Here is a 23,852-nt window from a genome sequence, read left to right as displayed (position 1 = left end):
ATATATATATATATATATATATATATATATATATATATATATAGAGAGAGAGAGAGAGAGAAAGAAAGAGATAGAGAGAGAGTGTGAGAGAGAGGGATGTAGGGAGAGAGAGAGATAGAGATAGAGAGAGAGTGTGTGTGTGAGAGAGAGAGAGAGCTAACTTAAAATGTGGATGACATCTATTTTGCGGATTTGATTGGACAATTCTACTTCATGTGAATAACTAATATAATAAATTGTTTGATAATGTGAATACGTTCAACCCCACATAAATATCGTCATTATCATGCCTTCTTAATCATTTTTATTCATTTTATTTCTCACACATCGTTTTTAATCATTCTCATTCTCATTCTTATAGAATACGATTGTCAAGAACACATTTTGACATAATGAGAATCATAAAAAAGTTCATAATATGCTTATAGATGATTTAATAAGAAAAAAAATGCATGATAATGATAATAGTTATTTGATGTTGAACATGTTCACATTACCAAATAATAAATTCTCTTAGTCATTCTTACAAAATAACATTGTCCACATATTTGCATAATAGATATATGAACTTAACTCTCTTTCGTTCTCTCATTTTGTGTGTGTGTGTGTGTGTGTGTGTATATATATATATATGTGTGTGTGTGTGCACGCGTTTATGTATATCCAATTATAAGAATACAGGTAATATAACATAATTAATTAATAACAAATGTTTATTATACAAAAACTAAATTAAAAATACATAAAATTAAATAATTAATCATAAACCATACAATAATTTTTAGTGTCTGTTAATGAATAATATAACATCATATGTTGTGTTTAACTATTTATAGACATCATTTTTCGTGTTACAAATGATATTAGTTTAGTGAATTTGTGAACCAAGATCAGGACAATAAATAGGATTTGATGTTGGATTAGAGATGGCCTTGGTTGACTCTCGCAACTTCTTTTCCTCATAAAGCAATTTTGCAAATCTACAAGCACATGAGAATTGCATTAGGGAGGTTTGTAGTTGAAAACTAAAGGTGTCAAATATATTCCATAGAAAACCAATCCAATCAACCAAACTAACGTGTTACAAAATATTTTGTAGTTAACTTGTTTGCTTGGTAATATCGTATTAAATGAGTAATTTTGATATGATAATGGTTTTGAATTTTTAATAAAAGATAGTACCATGGTAACCAATTCATTATATATATATATATATATATATATATATATATATATATATATATATATATATATATATATATATATATATATATATATATATATATATATATATATATGGTTTAGGTTCTATGGAAACAAAACCCTAAAAATAAAAAATGCACAAAAAAAATACTTAGAGATCACAATTTTTTTGAGTTTATATTCTTAAAAATCACAGGTTTTATTATAAATTCGCTGAAAAGTTTTTTGAAAAAAAAAAAAAAAAAATCGATTTTTTAATTTTTTTTTCCAGCAAATTTATAATAAAACCTGCGAATTTTAAGAATATAAACTAAGAAAAACGGTTTCTGATCATTAAGTATTTTTTATGCATTTTTATGATTTTTTTACCATATAACCATTTTCCAAATGAGTTTTGCTTTAAAGTTTAAGGGTTTGGCTGATTGGTCACCATCATTTACGATTATTTAGTAGTCACAATTAGCCATGTAAATTGGATTGAAACCGAAAAAACCAAAAACTGAATAAGAACCTAAGAACTGAAAACCAGACCAAATACTATTATTTGGTTCCAAGTGGTTCGGTTCTTATTTCGATTTGGTTCTACTAAGAAATATGTTGTTTAAGAAGGTGTTTGGAATCAAACCGTACTGAATCGGACCGAAACCGAAAAGACCGAAAACCGAATAAGGCAAAACTAAAAACCAAATACGACTATTCGGTTCCAAACGGTTCGGTTCAAGTTCCGGTTCCGATTCTACTTTTTGGTTAACAAACTCATCCCTATTCGCGATCATTTGTGCATTTACCATGCTTAAATAAAAAATTAGAAGGTTAATTAATAATTTTAGAATAATAACAAATAAATTTTTTTGTATAAGACAAAATAACTTATGTTCTTGTTGTCAATGTTGAGATAAATATCTTCAACTATAGTTAATAAATTCAAAAAACTTTCAAACAACTAGTGATAATTAAATTTAAAAACTTTGGTAGCGATGCAAATTTTTTAAGCAACTCTAGTTGCATGGTACACTCTACGGTTTGAAGGAAGCATATTTGGTAGCATACCATCTTCATCATATTCAAAACTGACAAGGTAAAATAGTAGTAGTGCTTTTCGTGATTGACCCCCTACGCGAGGAGATTTGGTATAGGTTTAACATATGTCGTTTAGATGGTGCGGTTTTATGTGTGCATGTATGAAATAATAATAATAATAATAATAATAATAATAATAATAATAATAATAATAATAATAGAAAAAAGGATATATAGTTTTTTTTTTTTTTTTGCCTAAGTTTACTCACCGTTTGAGAGCTTTGGCATTCGTATCCCCATTTCCCATTGGCTCAGATATTCCGGTCTTTAGATTTACTCTTGAAGTTGGCTTGTTCAATAAATTTTCAGCAATTTCCACGAGTTTCACCATGTTCTCTTTGGTCGCAACATCCACCGACGCCTCATTGCCATCTAATGTATCTTCCTGATGTATTTAAGCATATATGTATGTAGTTAATTATATATATAGAATACTTTTAAAGGAGTAATTAGTTATATTAATGAATAGAACTCGAAAAGTTAATTAAGCTTAATTACTTGGATTCGAAAGTAATTTTCTTGGGAATGAACAGCTTGAAAGAACACAGAAAGATGACCATCAACCATATCTCCACTTGCTTGAGTGAATACGTCAATAATTGGGGTGGAACCACTATGAACCAACCAACTTAATACACCCCAATGGGATGCCATCTTTGCGTTGTATTGATTCGTTATCTTTGTTGCACCCGTTCCTATTGAGATCAAAAGAAAGCGACCATAATCCGTAGGTTTAACAGGGAAGAAATCAGGATGCTTGCTGAACACTTGTTTCGTCACTTGGCTTATTGCAACCAGTGCCTAGAAACAAAATTCCAAATCGTAAGCTTTTTAACATAAAATATCTCATTTATCTGTTACTAGTATTAGACAAATTATGTAATTATATATGTACCGGATTATTAGCAGCGACACCACCATCAACAAGATTAAATTCTTCACTATTTCGTCCATCTTCATTGTCGTTCTTAAAGTAATATGGAGGAAAATAGGTGGGAGCTGCGGATGTTGAAATGCATATATCGGATAACTGAGCATTGTAGCATGGATTAACTTTCGCCTGTTAACATAACAAAATTGGTTAGCTAATTAAGCCTCGAAAAAAGAGTTAATTTGCTGTGGATCATGCACATGACTGCTAGCAAATGGTCGATCTTTGAGTTTTGTTGCTAGAACATGCATGTTAAAATTAATGGTTTTAATAGGAAGATCGAAACCTCATAAGTTGAGAAAATGAGGGGTTGCAGACGTTGGATGTCAAATGTAGGAATGACTATATTGGTTAAGGTTTCGTTCAAACGAGTGTTTCCCAACTTCTCCTTTATGAGCTTCCGAATATAATTCCCATCGTACTTTGGTCCAATAAGCATTTTCGCACTCTTCATGATGGATCCCCATGCACCCCTATATTAATAGAATTTACTATTAAAAACTCAATTAATTTGGTCATATATATGTTGCACCAACGTTATGGAAATTAAGAGAAGATAAATATGACTCAAGGTTTACAGACCTTTGTTGAGGAAATATTTTAGGGCCATGTTCCATATAGAAAGGTACGATATCTTTGGCTGCATATAGAGGTCGGTTTGTTTGGTCTGGAGCTGTTAACATGGCTGACACAAGACCACCTGTGCTAGTTCCTGCAACTACATCGAAGTAATCTGCAAGTCTTGCATCTTTTCCATCCAATTCCTACACAATAATAACATAATCCATTAGCCATGCATGCATATGTGAGTGTAATCTAGTATCTGAAGTACTCTAGGAATATAAAACGAAAGAAACGAACTATGATTAAGATCGATCATGTTTTTCCATTTTTCAGTTTCCAGTAACCTCTATATTTACCTGTAGCTGTGATTCCAGGAAGGCAAGTATAGTGGCTGGAATGATCCCTCTTATACCACCTCCATCGATGCTAAGAATAGTGATAAGTTTTCCATTATTGGGTGATGCGTTTCTCAATCCCTTCTCCATTGATGTAACAAAAGGAGCTTGGTTTTGTGTGATAAAAGGTATCTGACGTAAAAAAGTTATAAAAAGTATGCGATTTCACTTGAACAATAAAAAGAGTGCGTTTTGAATGGTGTATTAATTCGTAGCAATTTATAGACGTCTAATTTGGATATTGAAGAGTCTGTGCTCATGCCACGTAAAGATTTGCATGGTAGTGTTTAGTTGTGTGAAAAGTCGTATTTTATCGTTTAGCATAACAGTTCAAAGTATTTGGCCCTTACTGACGTCAAAGCCAAGAGACACGCCAAGCACGTTTGGGTTTGGTTTATTTTAATAGCTTTAGTTAACTAGCATGATTACAACTTCTATTTAATTAATGTAGAAATATTTTTCGGAACGCTTATTTTAAATGTAGATGTTGAGCTGAAATTATAGAAAAAGTTTGAGCTTATGTAACATAAAGCCTAAAAGTGTTTTCATGCGTGAGAAGTTGTCCTTTATTTTATTTTTTATTTTTTAACACAATAACTAATTCCACGTTTATAGCCAAACATTGGCCAAGTACTTTAAAAACATTAGTGGTACATCGGCCATGTTTGGTCTATCTCATGCATATAATTCTTATCTTGGTTAGTAGTTGCTATTTAAAATTAATTAATACTTTTGATTTTCGTTGGCAAGATATATACAATATTTTGTTTGAGTTAAATATTAAGGGGTAATTTGCACATTTATATATCGTTGGTCATGCAGTTTGTATTAACTTTTCTACAAGTCAAGATGAAAAGTATAATGTTTAAATCAATCCAAAGTTTTATATTAGTATTTGACATGTGGTCAAATACCAAAATACTTATCGAAAAAACTTACTAGAATATTCTGGTATTGCACTGCAAGAAAGTTGGTTTCTAATGGAAGAATTCCTTAGGGACTATACCATGTCGTTGCTATGTATGACCCTACTATGGCGATATGATAGTTGCTAAAGGGTTTCAAAAACATATTGACATTTTTAAATTTCAATGATGACTTGTGATTGTTGGGTAAGTGGGTGGGGATTTTCTTTTACATCCGATCCGGTGGCCGGTAATATTAGAAGGGTTACATCGATGGTAAGTCGTTGCTAACATTTTACTTGAAGTATAGTATAAAATTGATTTTTTTTAATATAATTTTATTAATTTCGAACAAATTTTTTGTCTAGTAATCATGACCATGTTGTTTGGAGGCGGCTTACAGTGACAACATCTTCTAAATGTAAATATAGGTGATTACGTTTTATAAATGGGAGGTGATTCGAACACAATAATTTTATTTTTCCATTTAACAAACAGTCCTTTAAAATGTTGTATCGTACAATACTATAAATCACAAATTTTTATGTATGGAGAAAAATTATTATGTGTAAATCACTTCCCTTTATAAATAAATCACATAATTTTTTTCTTTTATTATATCGGACATATAATTGTCGTCTTATCCGTTTGTCATTTTCATCAATTATGGCGACTGTTTCTCTCGCAGCAGGAACCAACACCGGTGATCACTCATATCAACGATTTATTCTACCCACCCTTCTCTCATATTGAGAATTATAAGTTTCTCAAAACAATTAAGAGAAAACAATCATAAATGCAATAGCAACTTATAACGATTTAAAATTAGAATTCCCAAAACAGATCAGTTTTATCAACTAAATTAACCATGACCAACTATAGGAGATTAAGTTGATTACTTCTAAACTAATTGGTCATTCTTTGGTGTAGAAATTTGTGATAAAAAATTGATGTGCTGATAGGTGCATTTTATGCACCTATTTTGCATGATTATTTCCGTCTTTTTATAGCCTTCCACCTCATAATTCTTGCATTTAGTTGATTATTAGGGCAATTACATATTTCATTAAGAATGCCTGGTACTTCACTATTTTTGATTTATTTTGCAGGCATTATGGAGCATGGAACGTGGATGCATGGATGCTTGGATGCTTGGAGCGTAGAGCTTTGGAACATGAAGAGAAGATGAATCGGTCATTCCATGGCAGAAAACATGAAGATGGAGCCAACAGTGAAGACTCTTTGGAATTTTAGCAAAAAGCATGGGCCATGCCAAAAAACACATGGTCAAGACAAATGGACATGCCAAAAAAAAACACATGGGCAAAAGGCATGGCCATGCTAAAAACGCATGGCCTCATGGCATGTCACGTGAACTTTAATAAAAGAGCAGGAGACGTCATTTTGAAGAGAGGATGGTTTTTGGAGTAGTTTCTGGCAATCTAGGCCAATTTTGGGAGAATTCTTGGAGCTTTTGAGAAGACTTAATCATTGCAAACATTTGGATTTCACTTTTGTAAGGATTAAACATTCCAATTCCATCTTATTCTTGTTTGATTTGTTCTTAGCCATGTGTGGCTAAGAAACCCTAGTTCTAGTTCTTGTTCAAAACATGTTTATTGCTTGACTTGAAGCATATGATTTGATGTTTGATTTGTGATTATATTCTAGTGATTATGTTTTTGTTTAAACTAGAATCCTTGAATTTGATTTGTGTTTTATTGGTCACTTTCATGAATTGAATTTTTGTGAAGTTAATTAACTTTTAGGGCACCTAATCGTTCTATTGAATTAATAATTGGTAACAAACAATAAGTTTTCTTATTGTAAAACATATATCACATGTTTTCACACTTCTGAGCGTATGAGAAGAAATGAACATTGTTGGGAAGCTTGTACAAAACTTAATGCAGTTTTTCAATACAATCTAAGAGCGTGTTTAGGTTGAATTAGTAAAGCTAGGTCTAATCAAAGAGCGTGTTTTGGTTAGATAATTTGGCAAGCGAGAGTTATTAGAGCGTGTTAATATCTTTCAGTACCAACATAGAATAACAATCTTGAATTACATCAAGTCATAATCAAGTTGAACAACAACATTGAGAACTAGAATTAGAACTATTCAATCAATTTGTTTACAAATCTATTTCATTTTGTGCATGTTTTTTGTAACGCCCGCAGATCCGGGCTAGTTAATTTAGAGGCAATAGGGGTCAAAAATGACTTTTCGACAAAAGATTATTTAGAATGAATAGTCTTAACCAAGTTTTAGAATATGTCACAAGGTTTCCGTACATATAAAGAACGCCGAAATCCGAGTTATAACGAAGAAGTTATGGCCCGCCGAAGTTTTACGGCAAAACCGGCACGGCACCGGAAGACGTAAATAGTGAATTTACGATAGAAGACTTTTTAGCCTTAGCAATCTAAACAAAAGTCGTTGAATATGTTAAACTAAGAGCGTCGATAAAAAGAACGCCCAAATCTGACTTCGTATGAGGAAGTTATGATTTTTCTAAGATTCGGCTTAGCAGTGTACAGCCCGAAACTCGAATTTTAGTTCGAGCGGTTTTTGGCTTATGTGAAATAAATGAGAGTTGAATATCTCATTAATAGGAACTCAACGGTAAAAAGACAGACGAAAACGGAGTCCGTATGAAGGAGTTACGAATTCTTCGCGGTCATTTAACAATCTAAACGCCTCGTACTGTTAAATTTAAGATCGGTCAAGAATTAGCCGACGGAGTCAAAATGAAAGATGTAGATATTATTTTTACCTATGCGTGGATATAAAGAACGTCAAAAACGGAGGTCGTATGTGAAAGTTACGGATTTTAGAAGTCGGAAGTGTGTTGTGCGAAAATGGGTGATGTGGCACAATCTTGGTCATTGCTTTCTCTCCAAGTCTTGCCACTAGATGGTGACATGTGGCACCAAGTTCAGCCATTTTCACCCTATAAATACCACCTCTCCCACCCTCATTTTCTTCACACCTTTCCCATTCTTTCTTCTCTTTACTCTCTCTCTAGAACCTCTCTCTAGCCCCGAAATCCCCCGAAAAGCCTAGGGAACCTCCCTAGCACGAGGCGGAAGCCCCGGAGTGCTCGACGGCTCCGAGAAGAAGAGCTTTTCGGCTCGGAAATGCTGCTCCAAGCAAAGCCTGGTTTTCTATAAAACCCGCTGTAAGTGAGCTACGCCTACACTATTTTTAATATAGTTTTTATTTAATTATATTAACGTTATTAAGGACATATAATAAATACTTGGGCTATTATTATGGGTTATATAAGTATTTTTTTTAACGCTTATATAATAGTAATAATAGCTAGACTATTAATTAGTCTCGGCGAATAATAGACTAAAATCTATTGGTGATAATACTAGGTTTCGTCGAAGGAAATTATTTTAAAGTAAACGAAGCGCTGTCCGAGTACCGAGTCACCACCTTCTCAGGTGAGTGCATAGTCCCTTTCATGAACATGATTTTAATATAAGTATTGATTGAAGTATTAATTATATGTTTATGTGCGAGTTAATTGATGTTGCTTGAAATTCGTGTTAAAGAACATACCTGATTATATTTGATAATTTAGGATAAAGAGTAGACCTAAATTAAATATGAGGAATATTGGGTAGTATATTCTCACGAGTACAAGTGAGTTAAACTCAGAGAATAGAAGTTAGTATATGCCACTTATCCGGGAGTATGGATTAGACATAGTCATTGTCCCTAGTCCAAGAATATGGATTAGGCATAATCATTCGTTAATCCGAGAGTATGGATTAGTTATTGTCCCTAGTCCGAGAGTATGGATTAGGCATAATCATTCATCTTTAATCCGAGAGTATGGATTAGTCATTCGTCCCTAGTCCGAGAGTATGGATTTGGTAAATTCGTTCATTTCTGATTCCGAGAGTATGGAGTAGGTAAAACGACTAATCTTAGGTCCGAGAGTATGGATAGCCTCGTTGCGAGGATCGACGGGGTGGGATAAGAGTTGTTTATATATATGTATGGTGAAATTGTATATTTTGTGAATTTTAAACTATATATATGGTATAAAATTGTGGGATTGAAATCCCTATGTGCTCACCAGGTTTCCCAACCTGACCCACTCAGTTTATTTATATCACAGGTGTTGATATGAAGTGACATTACACTGAGAGATTTAAAGAGATGTAGACCACTAGTGTGAATAATTGTAAGTTCTGTTTATGCTTATGTTCCTGTATTAACGATGACATCCCAAACGTTTTAAAATGAAATAAATACGTTTCTTCGAAAATGTTTTAATAACGTATTTACCATGTTTTTCTGGGAACAAATTCCGCAACCTTTTTATAAAATGAAGTACTCTGATTTTTATAAAGCATAAACAAAATCGGTTTTTTCTGGCCGTGATTTTGGGGATGTCACATTTTTTAAAGTAGATTGTTATTTAGTTATTTACTTTTGCAAACAAACCCCCCCCCCCCCCCTTTGTGACCAAAGTACCTTGTGCAAAAAGGTATAGACTTTTGTCCCGTGTCTCTGTGGTTCGACCCTGCTTGCCTTGTACTACTTTTTAGTGCATTAAAGCAGTGTATTTGGAGTCTATTGTACCCCTTTATTTGTTGGGTCTGACACACCTAACAAATTGGCGCCGTTGCCGGGGGCACGGTGTTACTAATTGTTTATGCCTAGATCTTTTCGTACAGGTATACCACTGCCAATTGACTCGGAGATAGAGAAGACTGCAAAGAAGTTAAGGAAGCAAGCCAAGCTTCGTAAGAGGCAAACGGTTTCCGGTACTTCTTCATCATCCAATCCCGCGATCATTAACATTTGGGAGGATATTACCCTCTCAAGTGTGTCTGCATCCGAAACAGAAAGTCCATTACCTTCACCTCAACCATCCTCATCCAGAAATACCACCCCACCCTCTTCACCTACTCATCACAACCCAAACACTACACCCACAGAAACTTCAACCACTACTCATACCATGGGAGACAACCATGGAGGGAATCCGCCTCCAAATCCACCACCCGAACAAACCCTTCGCCAATGGGCGAGGCAAGAGGTTACTCAACAACCTCTTTGCATCACCTATCCGGCAGCCACAAACCTTGAATTAAAATCCGGTCTCATTCACTTACTCCCAACCTTTAGAGGCTTAGAAAATGAAGATCCCCACAAGTTCCTCACGGAGTTCCATGTTGTGTGTGTTGGCATGAAACCGCACAATGTCACTGAAGACCAAATCAAGCTTAGGGCATTCCCCTTTGTAGTGCAAGACTCAGCAAAAGATTGGCTTTATGACCTTCCACCGAGGATGGTCAACACATGGTTAGATCTTGCACGCCTCTTCTTAGACAAATACTTCCCAGAAATGAAAGCCTCAGCCCTAAGAAGAGAGATAATTGGGATCAAACAACACAAAAGAGAAGCCTTTCATACATATTGGGAGAGGTTCAAAAAGCTTTGTGCCCGTTGCCCAAAGCATGGTATTAATGAGTATCAAATCCTTCAATACTTCATTGAAGGCATGACTCCTTGGGAAAGAAGACTTCTTAATGCTTCAAGTGGAGGATCTTTGACTGACAAGACCCCAACGGAGATTCGGGATCTCATAAAAAACATGGCGGAGGATTCAAAGCATACTAGTCAAGATGAAGATTGGTACACAGATGCACCTCGAGGTGTAAAAGAGGTGCACACTCCTCAAATTGAAGCTCAACTATCCGAATTGACTAAGGTGGTAATGATGCTTACTAAGGACAAAGGTGTGCAATCCATACCCCGTCCCTGTGGCATTTGCACTCAAGTGGGACACCCGACTAATATGTGTCCTCAATTGCAAGAAGAAGAATATGAAGAAGCAAATGTTATAGGAGGCTATTCCGGGCATAATCAAAGAACTTATGATCAGCCCCGAGGCAATCAAGGATGGAACAACAACCAAAACATGGGTTATCAACAAAGACCCCCACCCCATTACCAAGTAAGGCCTCCATTCCCACAACAAAATTACCAACCGAGGCAACAACAACCTCCTCTTCCTCAACAAGCTGGATCCTCAAGTATGTCCTTAGAAGACATAGTCAAAAGCCTTGCCACCAGCACCCAAAGTTTTCAGCAAGAGACCAAGGCAAGCATCAAGAATCTTGAGCAACAAATGGCACAACTTGCTCAATCGGTGAGCAAAATGGAGAATCAAGGAAAGCTACCTCCTCAAACTGAAAAGAACCCAAAGCACAATGCTTGTGCAATTAGCTTGAGGAGTGGAAAGAAATATGACGGCCCGAAGATACCCGAAGAAGAAGAAGAGGAGTTGGTGATAGAAGAACCATCAAAGAAGGATGAAAAGAAAGAAGAAATGGTGGAGAAAAAGAAGCCGGAAGAGAAAGAAGCAAAGATCACACCACCACCTTTTCCATCAAGATTGAGCAGCAACAAAAAAGAGAGAGAAGATAGTGCAATCATGGAAATGTTCCGGAAAGTTGAAGTCAACATTCCTCTCTTAGATGCGATCAAACAGGTACCTAGGTATGCTAAGTTTCTTAAGGAACTTTGCACATCTAAAAAGAAACTGCAAGGTAATGAGACAGTGAAAGTAAGTGAAAACGTGTTTGCAGTTTTGCAGAAAAGGATGCCCCCAAAGTGCAAGGATCCAGGTGTTTTTACCGTTCCTTGCAAATTGGGAAACTTGTATGTCCCCCGTGCTATGCTAGATTTAGGAGCTTCAGTTAATGTTTTACCATATTCTATTTATAAATCTATTGGCATAGGCACTTTAACAAAAATAGGGGTAATCATCCAACTTGCAGATCGTTCTATAGTACACCCAAAAGGTGTATTAGAGGATGTTTTGGTTCAAGTTAATGAGCTTGTCTTTCCTGCAGATTTTTATGTGCTTGATATGGGAGATGATGACCATCCATCCTCGAGTTCCATACTTTTAGGTAGACCATTCTTGAAAACAGCAAGAACAAAAATTGATGTCTACAATGGTACATTGTCCATGGAATTCGATGGGGAGGTCATCAACTTCAATATCTATGAAGTAATGAGGTACCCAAGTGATGTTCATTGCATAAATTTTGTTGATATAATCCAACCTTTGACTGAAAAGTGTTTTGAGTTGACTAACCATGATTTGTTGGAGTTAGTTTTGAGCAGGAATTTTGATAGCAAGTCAGTCAAAGAGATTGCAGAAAATTTCAAGTTAGATGAAGAGTTGCTGGAAATTGTGGAGAGCATGGAAGAAAAGAAGAAAATAAGGTATGATAATAGCAATGTGAAATTGCCCATTTCTGACACAAAACTTCTTCCTTCCGTTGTACAGGCACCTAAGCTAGAATTGAAGACTCTTCCAGATCATTTGAAGTATGCGTACCTTGGGGAAGAGAAGACTTTGCCTGTCATTATCTCCAACAAGCTATCCATTGTGGAAGAAGATGAGTTGGTCACTTTGCTGAAAAAGTTTAAGAAAGCTATTGGGTGGACAATTGCTGACATAAAAGGGTTGAGCCCTTCCTTGTGCATGCATAAGATCCTCATGGAGGAGGACTTCAAACCAACTCGAGAGGCACAGAGAAGACTGAATCCACCCATGATGGAGGTGGTAAAGAAAGAAATCATGAAGCTTTTGGATGCAGATATGATTTATCCTATCTCAGATAGTAAATGGGTGAGCCCCGTTCAGGTAGTCCCGAAAAAAGCAGGGGTCACAGTTGTCAAGAATTCTGAGGGAGATTTGGTGCCAACCCGTGTGCAAAACGGGTGGAGGGTTTGTATTGACTATAGAAAGTTGAATGCCTCAACGAGAAAAGATCATTTTCCTTTGCCATTTATTGACCAAATGCTAGAGAGATTGGCGGGTAAATCTCATTACTGTTGCTTGGATGGTTTCTCGAGTTTTCATCAAATTCCGGTAGCCCCGGAAGACCAAGAGAAAACCACCTTCACTTGTCCCTTTGGCACATTTGCTTATAGGCGTATGCCTTTTGGTCTATGCAATGCACCTGCAACATTTCATAGATGCATGATGAGCATTTTTTCTGAATATGTTGAAAACATCATTGAAGTTTTCATGGATGATTTCACAGTCTATGGAAACTCCTTTGATGAATGTTTGAGCAATCTAACAAAAATTTTGCAAAGGTGCATTGACACAGATCTTGTGCTTAACTATGAAAAATGCCATTTCATGGTGGACAAAGGATTGATTCTAGGTCATATTGTGTCCCGAAAAGGCTTGGAAGTTGACAAAGCCAAGATAGATGTTATCAAAAGTCTTCCTTACCCGACAAATGTTCTGGAAGTTCGTTCGTTTCTTGGCCATGCAGGTTTCTATCGGCGGTTCATTAAAGATTTTTCAAAGATTACAGTGCCGATGTGTCAACTACTCCAAAAAGATGCTGAATTTGAGTTCACTCAGCCATGCAAGGATGCCTTCGATTGTTTGAAGGATTTACTCACCTCTGCTCTAATCATCCAACCACCTAATTGGGATCTCCCGTTTGAGATCATGTGTGACACGAGCAACACGGCTGTAGGGGCAGTATTGGGTCAAAAGGTGGGTCGAGCACACCATGTCATCTACTATGCATCAAAGACCCTTGATAGTGCACAATGCAACTACACCACAATAGAAAAAGAGTTGCTCGCTATTATTTTTGCACTAGAGAAGTTCCGGCAATACCTCCTTGGAACTAAAGTGATCATATACTCGGACCATGCAGCCATAAAGCACTTACTTACCAAGAAAGATTCGGAGCCGAGGTTAATACGGTGGATGATGCTTTTGCAAGAGTTCGATATTGAGATCAAAGATAAAAGCGGGAAAGAGAACCTAGTCGCCGACCATTTGAGCCGAATAGTTCAACCCGAAGATGCGATTCCCATCCATGACACATTCCCGGACGAGCATTTGTTTGCTATTCAAACACCACCTTGGTATGCGGATATATGTAACTTCATGGTCACGGGAAAGTTCCCACCTGAGTTCACGAGGTCACAGAGAGATAAGATCAAAAAAGAGGCGAGAAGGTACATTTGGGATGAACCGTACCTTTGGAAACATTGTGCAGATCAGGTAATAAGAAGATGTGTTGAAGAACATGAGGTACAATCTATTCTAAACTTTTGTCATAGTTATGCTTGTGGAGGGCATTTTGGTCCTCAAAGAACTGCCAAGAAAATTTTAGACTGTGGATTTTATTGGCCCCGACTTTTTCATGACTCTTACACTTTTTGTAAAAGTTGTGAGAGATGTCAAATGACCGGTTCTTTGAGTTCCCGAAACCAAATGCCCTTGACCCCCATATTGGTTTGTGAAATATTTGATATATGGGGTATTGACTTTATGGGTCCTTTTCCTTCATCCTTTGGGAATTTATACATCCTTTTGGCTGTTGATTATGTTTCCAAATGGGTAGAAGCAAAGGCAACAAGAACTGATGATGCAAAAGTTGTTGTAGATTTTGTCAAGGCTAACATTTTATGTAGGTTTAGAACTCCAAAAGCCTTGATCAGTGACAGGGGCACACACTTCTGCAACAAAACTCTTGGATCAGTTCTCAAGAAGTATGGAGTCCAACATCGGGTGTCCACAGCTTATCACCCGCAAACAAATGGACAAGCTGAAGTGTCAAACAGAGAAATCAAGTCCATACTTGAGAAAACAGTGAACACAAACCGCAAAGATTGGAGTTTGAGATTAGAAGATGCACTTTGGGCATACCGAACTGCATATAAAACTCCAATTGGGATGTCACCTTATAGACTTGTGTTTGGAAAAGCTTGCCACCTCCCTGTTGAACTGGAACACAAAGCTTTCTGGGCTGTCAAAAAGCTAAACATGAAGATGGATGAAGCGGGTGTTCAACGAAAGTTAGAGATCCAAGAGCTGGAGGAGATAAGAAATGAAGCATTCGAGAGTTCACGCATCTACAAAGACAAGACCAAAGCATTCCATGATAAGTACCTCTCCCGTAAGACCTTTGAGATTGGTCAAAAGGTATTACTCTATGACTCTCGACTTAAATGGTTTTCTGCTAAGTTACGGTCCCGGTGGGTAGGACCGTTCATTGTTACTAATTTATTTGATCATGGTGCAATTGAGATTAAGAGTACCAAAACTGGAAAAGTATTCAAAGTTAATGGCAATAGGTTAAAGGTTTTCTATGAAGGTTTCCAAGAGAAAGATATGGAGGTTGATAGCTTGGAACGCCCAGACTACATTGAGTGAATCTAAAGGGCAAAGTCGAGCCAAAGACTTGAAACAAGGGCGGCTAACCGAGAGGTAACTCGGGAGTATTTCTTTCTATTTTCTTTATTTTGATTTATTTCATCCGTGTTGCAAATTTTTTACGTCTTTTCGAGGGTCCCGCACAATTAATTTTCCTGTGTAATGCTCAAAGAAAATTTGGTTTTGAAAAAAAAATCGTGAATTTCATGTTAACAGAAAGAAAACGCACGGGGTAAGCCAAAAACACACGGTCTTATGCTAAAACGCATGGTCATAATTTTTGCCCATGCTGCCACTGCGAGGTTTTTAAGAAAAAAAAGAGTTTGGCATGGGCTGGCTCCAAATCGCATGGGCAAAGGGCCAAAACGCACGGCCTAGGTTCTAGACCATGCGTGTCGTCGAACATTGTTGCAAACAGAAAAAAAAAGGCACGGGGCTCCCAAAAAACGCACGGCCTAAACACATGGCCCATGCGAATTGATCAAGTTTTTTTTAAAACCGCACAACCTTCGTTGAAAAAGGGCACGACTCAAAAACTCACGGTCGCATAGCACAGCCTCGATAGACAAGCTTTGGCCTGCGACTCGGTGAACATAGGGCTAATCGATTCCACCTCGCGTTCGTTTCTCCTTCTTCCTTTCTTCTCACGATCGTGCATTCGTTCGTCTTCCCCCTCCTCACATCTAACCAAGAACTCTTCAAAATCGGAATCAATTTTTCGATTTTCTTCTTCAATTAATCCAAGATTAAGCCACCAAGGTATGTTACTATCAATTCCTAACTTCATGATCTTCATTCTCTAGATCGATTTCTTCAATTAGAGGGTAAAAGATCGAATTTTCCTTCATAAACCCTATAAACCCTAGTTCTTGATTTGTATAATTTGAATTAATTCTTGTATTGGGTTTCAAAAATTCTTGTATAGGGTTCAAGACCAAGCTTGGGGAGGTGCTTTTGGAAGGAAGATTAGAAGCTTTCATCTCCAATTAGACATTCCACCATTGAAGAGTTCAAGCCTTCTTGAGGTTGAAGATGAAGTGAATAATACAAGCCAACACCTCAAATCCAAGCGTTTAAACGGTAAATTCCTTCCATATCTCAAGTTTTATGCTTTGAATTTAAAATTGTTTGGTTGGAATAATTGTGAATCCGTTCTTGTGCTTCATATAATTGTTCATTCGTGTTTGTCTAGTTGTGTTATCATCTTTGGGCACCACCCATTTGTCATAAATCCGGTTTGTCATCATGCCAAAACGAAAAAACCCACAACCAAAAGAACAATGGGAATCCAAATATGGTGTCACCACCATCATTCACGACTCTCTTGAGCAATGTGAGCGATTCCTTCACCTCAAGGGCCGCGAATATTCTCAACAACGGTTTGTAGATATTCCCACTCTCCAAGAACTAGGCGTTTATGATGGTGTCCATAGATTGTTTAGCAACATCGGTTGGGAGAGACTTCTCACTTTGGCACCGATGGAATCATATAAAAACACAACCATTGAATTCTTACAATCTTTGGAATTCAATGACAATGCGAAAGGTCTCTCTTTTCGTCTCATGCGTATGCAATTTAAACCGAGTCTAGACGATCTTAGTGGGTTTGTTGGGATTTCTAAATCCAATACATATGGTCCTAAATTAGGCTACATGCGAGAGAAGAATAATCTTTTTAAAGCCCAAGCCAAAGCCTTTTGGAAGGAAATCACAGGACTTGATGTGTATGAGGCTCGATCCGCCAAAGCATCTCATATCATCCATCCAGTCTTAAGGGTGGCTCTCCGAATTATTGCCAACCTTGTCTTCCCCCAAGAAGACGTTAGCAGAGCCGGTAAGACGGAGTTAGAAATTCTTTGGTGCATGGTCACCGGCTTGAAGAGACCTCATTTTGGCGCCTTCATTGCTTCCAAACTCCTTAAGGTCTCTACTAGCGATTCGGGCTCTATTCATTGTGGTGGGATTATCTCCTATCTTGCCACCCGCCTTGTTTGTGCCGAGCTTTTGAGAGAAAGCGCCCGGACCTCGAGAAAATCACGCATGGCATTAATACCATCACATCCAATGTCCTTATAGCCTCATCTTTTTTCCGTAAAGAAGGTGATGGCAGTATCACATGGTTGGTGCAAGGTGAGCCACACCTTCGAGTTCCTGCTGGGGATTTCAGCTCTCTCCAACTCCAGCAGGACATCACTAAGACTCGGTGGTGTCTACCAAAGAACACTTCTGCAAATTCCATCCCACGCGCTCCCGCGCCCATCCCGAGAGACAACACCCCTATTCCTCCCGCTCACTCCACTGCTCCCACTGCAAGGGGTCCACTTCTGCTGCCCCACTAGAGACTGCACGTCATTTCTACACCCGGCGGGCGACTCAGTACCACGACATATACATGAGGCGTTTTGATCACCTTGATCAAGCTGTTGCTGACATTCGCGCTGAAGTTCAACGATTAACCCAAACGGTACAACAAGCCATGCAGTTCATGCAGTGTTGGGCCCCTCGCGGCTACTTGATTGCCCTACCCTCTCCGAGCATCGAGGACGATGCTTGATCTTAAGCTTGGGGAGGGTTCTTTGTACATTAGGTTCTAGTTTCTATATTAGGTTCTTGTTTCCACATGCATTTCATCAAAAAAAAAAAAATCAAAAAAAGATTTTATTTTTCTTATTTTCATTTTTTTTCATGCATTCATTTCTATATTAGGTTCTTTGTATATTAGGTTCTAGTTTCCACATTCATTTCATCAAAAAAAAAAATCAATCTAAAGAAACCTAATCTTCTTGAATAAGTTGAAGTGGTAGATTAGTCGTGGCTTGAGATTAGAACTTGTTCGTTTTTTATTAAAACTCTTGAAGCAAACCAATCTCACACGAACACGTCTCCCGAAGCTACTCGTGCAAAACAAAAAAATGATAAAGTTATCAGCACCGCATCATAAAGATAGATATAGTTTAGCCCTTGGAACACATGATCGGTCTTATGAGTTATTGCTCATTCATATCCAAACTCCAATTTCAAAGAGTCATAAAATGAATATAAAATTTCAGTGACTCGAATTCTCCAGCGCTCTAAAAAGTCTTTTCTACCTATTCCCTTCTAAATACCCTGCTTAGGGACATTATTTCCGACTATACTTACGGGTCTTTGCGCGTTTACATCAGTCCCCCCCAAAAAAAAATATTATTAAGTTAATCTGTGACCTTTGGGATTCGAACAAGTAAACTCCGAGGGGTGTTTTACACCTAATTGCCTAAAGCAAAATTGTTTGGGACTGATTGGGTTGAAAGTTCGCTACACGGGTTCCATAAAAAGTCATGAACTTAATAATAGCAAATAAAGCTAATCTGTGGCCTTTGAGGTTCGGGCAAGTAAACCCGAGGGATCTCTTTAAATCTAGCACACTAAGGTCATCTGATTTGGATGTGTTGGTTGGAAGCCCGTTACATGGATTTCAAAGAAAGCCATGAGCTTTATTTGTAGAAAAATATAATTAGATAGTTTATATATATTTATGTTTATATTTTAATTGAATAATGTGTTTGAAAAAAAAAATGTAACGGCTGTAAACATTGGGACTGACTGTAAACCACTTTGACTGGTGTAAGTGGTTTGAAACATGTAACCAATCTGGGTAAATATTAGGGAATTTTTAGAAAATATTTTTTAGAAAAAGATTGTTGTTACTCAACAAATAGCTGGAGTCGGTCATTGTCATGCTTTGTAAAATGAAAATGATTGAGCATATTTTGCATCACATGTTTTCACAAGAGTAAGACCACAATTTGTTCCATGTGCTAACCCAATACCTGTAAAAGTGAACAAGTGTTGTAACTTCTGATTTTGTTGAGTTGCATTAGGGAATGGCTAAAAACCTTGTTTTACATGTTATATATCTTTGTGGGGTTAATCTCAAGTCATCTCAAGACCCGAAAGGTACACCTTCGACTGTATGACATAATGAGGTTAATTGGATTGAATATGTTCGTTTTGTTTTGTTTATTGCATTAATGTATAAAAATAAAATATCTTTTTGTACATATGTTATTTTCTTTAGTTCTTCTTTTATTGCATGCATGCATTCTTAATTCCATTTAGTCATTTTCGTTCCTTCCATTCTTTTCATCTTAGTTTCTTTTTAGTCGCCTATCGTCTTCTCTAGGCCAATTCTCAATTTTGTTCTTTCTTGAGGACAAGAAAGGTCTAAGCTTGGGGAGGTTTGATAGGTGCATTTTATGCACCTATTTTGCATGATTATTTCCGTCTTTTTATAGCCTTCCACCTCATAATTCTTGCATTTAGTTGATTATTAGGGCAATTGCATATTTCATTAAGAATGCCTGGTACTTCACTATTTTTGATTTATTTTGCAGGCATTATGGAGCATGGAACGTGGATGCATGGATGCTTGGATGCTTGGAGCGTAGAGCTTTGGAACATGAAGAGAAGATGAACCGGTCATTCCATGGCAGAAAACATGAAGATGGAGCCAACAGTGAAGACTCTTTGGAATTTTAGCAAAAAGCATGGGCCATGCCAAAAAACACATGGTCAAGACAAATGGACATGCCAAAAAAAACACATGGGCAAAAGGCATGGCCATGCTAAAAACGCATGGCCTCATGGCATGTCACGTGAACTTTAATAAAAGAGCAGGAGACGTCATTTTGAAGAGAGGATGGTTTTTGGAGTCGTTTCTGGCGATATAGGCCAATTTTGGGAGAATTCTTGGAGCTTTTGAGAAGACTTAATCATTGCAAACATTTGGATTTCACTTTTGTAAGGATTAAACATTCCAATTCCATCTTATTCTTGTTTGATTTGTTCTTAGCCATGTGTGGCTAAGAAACCCTAGTTCTAGTTCTTGTTCAAAACATGTTTATTGCTTGACTTGAAGCATATGATTTGATGTTTGATTTGTGATTATATTCTAGTGATTATGTTTTTGTTTAAACTAAAATCCTTGAATTTGATTTGTGTTTGATTGGTCACTTTCATGAATTGAATTTTTGTGAAGTTAATTAACTTTTAGGGCACCTAATCGTTCTATTGAGTTAATAATTGGTAACAAACAATAAGTTTTCTTATTGTAAAACATATATCACATGTTTTCACACTTCCGAGCGTATGAGAAGAAATGAATATTGTTGGGAAGCTTGTACAAAACTTAATGCAGTTTTTCAATACAATCTAAGAGCGTGTTTAGGTTGAATTAGTAAAGCTAGGTCTAATCAAAGAGCGTGTTTTTGTTAGATAATTTGGCAAGCGAGAGTTATTAGAGCGTGTTAATATCTTTCAGTACCAACATAGAATAGCAATCTTGAATTACATCAAGTCATAATCAAGTTGAACAACAACATTGAGAACTAGAATTAGAACTATTCAATCAATTTGTTTACAAATCTATTTCATTTTGTGCATGTTTTTTAAAGTAGATTGTTATTTAGTTATTTACTTTTGCAAACAAACCCCCCCTTTGTGACCAAAGTACCTTATGCAAAAAGGTATAGACTTTTGTCTCGTGTCTCTGTGGTTCGACCCTGCTTGCCTTGTACTACTTTTTAGTGCATTAAAGCAGTGTATTTGGAGTCTATTGTACCCCTTTATTTGTTGGGTCTGACACACCTAACATGTGCTTATCCATACCAATCAACAAGAATGTCTTTTCTCCTTTTCTTCTTGAGTTGGTCAATAAACACAAAGAGAAGGAAGGGGAAGTAATGCGATCAATGGAATGCCGATCAAAGTAAGGGATATAAGTCTAATTTATTTCAATATATAATTTCTCTTTATGAGTGACCCCATATTGTCATATATAAATGACAATATAATTAATTATTTGTTCATTACCCACAAAATCCATCAGATTTAAAGTTGAGTTAGGGACAATATCAATCACTTATACATACATCGGTAAATTTGTAGCATCTTGTAATTTTACGTCCACTTGTTCAGATATTATTGAACTTAGGACATGTAGGAGTTAATTTTTATATGTGATGGCATGCTGTGAGCAATAAATAAATAACAACGAGTCTAAGTAGATGTGTTGGAACCCAATATGCAAAGCATAATGAGTTATTGAGTGAATCTATGATACCAAGCCCGAGGGGTCTGTTTGAAGTCGTATGTAGATCAATGCATATGACAGACTTAATATGCAAAATGAGGGTTTGAAAAACTAAGATTTTGTTTTATATAAAGGTCAATTCAAGATACCATCCGAGAAATGAATTATTCATATCTAACTGGTGGGTGGACCAATACCGAGATACTAGTAAGTACGTAACACTGTAAATTTTCAAATAAATTTTCATTTTCAAATAAAACAAACCACTTGGGTTGTGGTGACTTGGTAAGGCATGTGGAAGAGATGGTAGATAACCTATTGACCCATGTTCAAATCCTAACACCACTCAACCCTTGTGGCCATGGAGGTTCGTCTGCAGTGACTCCAGGGCATGAGGCAAAACTTTATGTTTGCAGTGGGGGATTAGTCGGTGCACGAAAGCTGGCCCGGAAACCCTCGTTAGGGAAGTTCTCTTTCCAAAAATACTTCCCAAAACCCACACAATGTATAAGTTGTCAAAACACAATTCAACAATGTTTGATAAAATCTCAGAATCCTCGAAATCATGATCTCTAACTAGTGTGTACAATCAAGCTGGCGCCTTCCCGCGATCCTAAAAGGTACCTGAAACACATATCACACAATACGGTAATCACGAAGGTTAGTGAGTTCCCCAAAATACAGCACACAAATAATTAGCCTCCCATGGCTATATCTAGATAAGGACCCTGCGGTCATGTGTCTCAGTGAAAACCCTTCGGTCTTACAACTCGAGTCGGACCCCCCGATCCGGTATCTCAGTGAAGACCCTCCAGTATCACAAGAACAGAATAACTCAATAAGGCACAAGAGTAATATACAACATAAACAACAAAGACAAAATGCATGATATCACATAACTCAGAATAAGCACATAAGACCCTCCGGTCACACAATGATTACCACTCTGGTAAGTATAGTGAGAAGACTCGCCTCGCGGAGTAAAGCAATATATCCCACACTCGAACTGCTGGTCTAGACTCCGCCTATACATATCACAATCATCTTTACTTAACAATTATATAAAACGTTAAGCTAACTACTCTACTAAGTCTCCGAAAAGGGTGAAAGACCAATTTACCCCTCCATGCTCTCCAAAGTCCACAACTTGACCCAACCCTAAAAGTCAGCGGAAGTCAACACTTAAGTCAACAGTCCACGATGACTCAACTCGTCGAGTGTAGCTCATGAACTCGTCGAGTCCTCAGTACTCAGAATCACAAAACCCGAGTCAACTCGTTGTGTTGCTAGCCAACTCGTCGAGTCCATGCAGATTCCATAAGACCGAGGAAAAACCCTAACCACTCGTTGAGTTGTCTCATCAACTCGTCGAGTACACTCTGAAACCATAAATAGGAAAACCCAACTCAAATCGTCAAGTTATCTCATCAACTCGTTGAGTTACAACGTGTCCAGACTCATCAGGGAAAACCCTAACCGACTCATCGAGTCCCTTCAGTCTATTTTCTCATTCAGACGTTTTTAGGTGGAAATGATGTCTCATACTCTGGATGTAGCCTTCTAAGGCTCACTTATCATGTAAAGGTGCAAGCTTTACATTCATGCATGGCATCTAGGGCTCAAAATTCCAAAACAAGCTCCATAAAAGGTTTCATGCATGGAGACTTACCCAAAGCTTGATAAAGATTGGATCTTTGGGCTCATGGGGCCTCCTTTTGTCCAGATATGGAGTCTCAATTCCATGACAAGCTCCAACAACTCCAGAACCATAAGATAAGGGGGGGGGGGGGGGGGGGGAAGCCCCAAAACTCCCTAGAAAGAGATCTACCAAAATAAATGCTCAAGGTGGTAGCTTTTTATCTCCAAACTGAAGCTAGCATAGAGATACACCTGATCCACAAGCCTCTTCTCATTCCAAGGCTTGATGCTCTTTACTCTTCTTCCAAATGTGCACTAAAACACCCAAAGTTAGCTCCTCTCTCTCTCTTTCTCTCTCTCTCTCTCTCTTACAAATGGATACACACGATTAGGATTTCTCACAGAGGGTTAGGATGGTACAGGAGGCGGAAATGAGGGCTTAAGGTCCTTTGAATAGGACAAAAACCCTGAAAATTAGGGTTTTCTCACCCATGTCCTACTCGTCGAGTCGGGGTCCTCCGACTCGTCGAGTAGGCTCTAAAATCATGCGGCCATTCTCAACTCCTACACGACGAGTTGGGATCAATCAACTTGTCAGGTCCTACATTGTGAATAACATTTTCAAGTTCCGCATCCAGGAAATCGAGGTGTTACAATTCTCCCCCACTTGAATTAGATTTCACCCTCGAAGTCACTCTTTGTCAACACATAGATCGAAACATATAACCCGAGAAGCACCACCAGAAAATATCATATCATACAACGATCTCCTTCCCAATACATCCAAAATTGACAGGAACTCCTAACCCGAAAAAGACAGAACCCATTACCGAT

General features: G+C 37.3%; 1 protein-coding gene across 1 annotated transcript; it reads right to left on the bottom strand.

Moving 5' to 3' along the window:
* Positions 1–868: 868 nt before the first annotated feature.
* Positions 869–4,263, bottom strand: LOC145003147 (patatin-like protein 2). The gene is made up of 7 exons (XM_078962285.1): positions 4,135–4,263; positions 3,797–3,978; positions 3,501–3,687; positions 3,179–3,343; positions 2,782–3,084; positions 2,493–2,668; positions 869–980 (listed from the first exon to the last, which is right to left on the bottom strand). The coding sequence occupies exons 1-7, from the start codon at positions 4,261–4,263 to the stop codon at positions 869–871; spliced, it is 1,254 nt and encodes a 417-aa protein (XP_078818411.1).
* Between the last annotated feature and the right edge of the window lie 19,589 nt (positions 4,264–23,852).

Source organism: Lactuca saligna, chromosome 6 (genome assembly GCF_052625555.1).
Source record: "Lactuca saligna cultivar CGN05327 chromosome 6, ASM5262555v1, whole genome shotgun sequence".
Taxonomy (NCBI): domain Eukaryota; kingdom Viridiplantae; phylum Streptophyta; class Magnoliopsida; order Asterales; family Asteraceae; genus Lactuca; species Lactuca saligna.
Note: the sequence above shows the minus strand (reverse complement) of the source record. Positions and strands in the feature narration are given on the sequence as shown.

Excerpts from the sequence above, each read along its gene's own strand:
- LOC145003147 (XM_078962285.1), bottom strand. The coding sequence starts at position 4,263 with ATGGAGAAGGGATTGAGAAACGCATCACCCAATAATGGAAAACTTATC. Across the intron at positions 3,979-4,134 it reads TCCTGGAATCACAGCTACAG|GAATTGGATGGAAAAGATGC; the intron begins GTAAATATAGAG and ends ATTATTGTGTAG. Across the intron at positions 981-2,492 it reads AATGCCAAAGCTCTCAAACG|ATTTGCAAAATTGCTTTATG; the intron begins GTGAGTAAACTT and ends ATGTGCTTGTAG.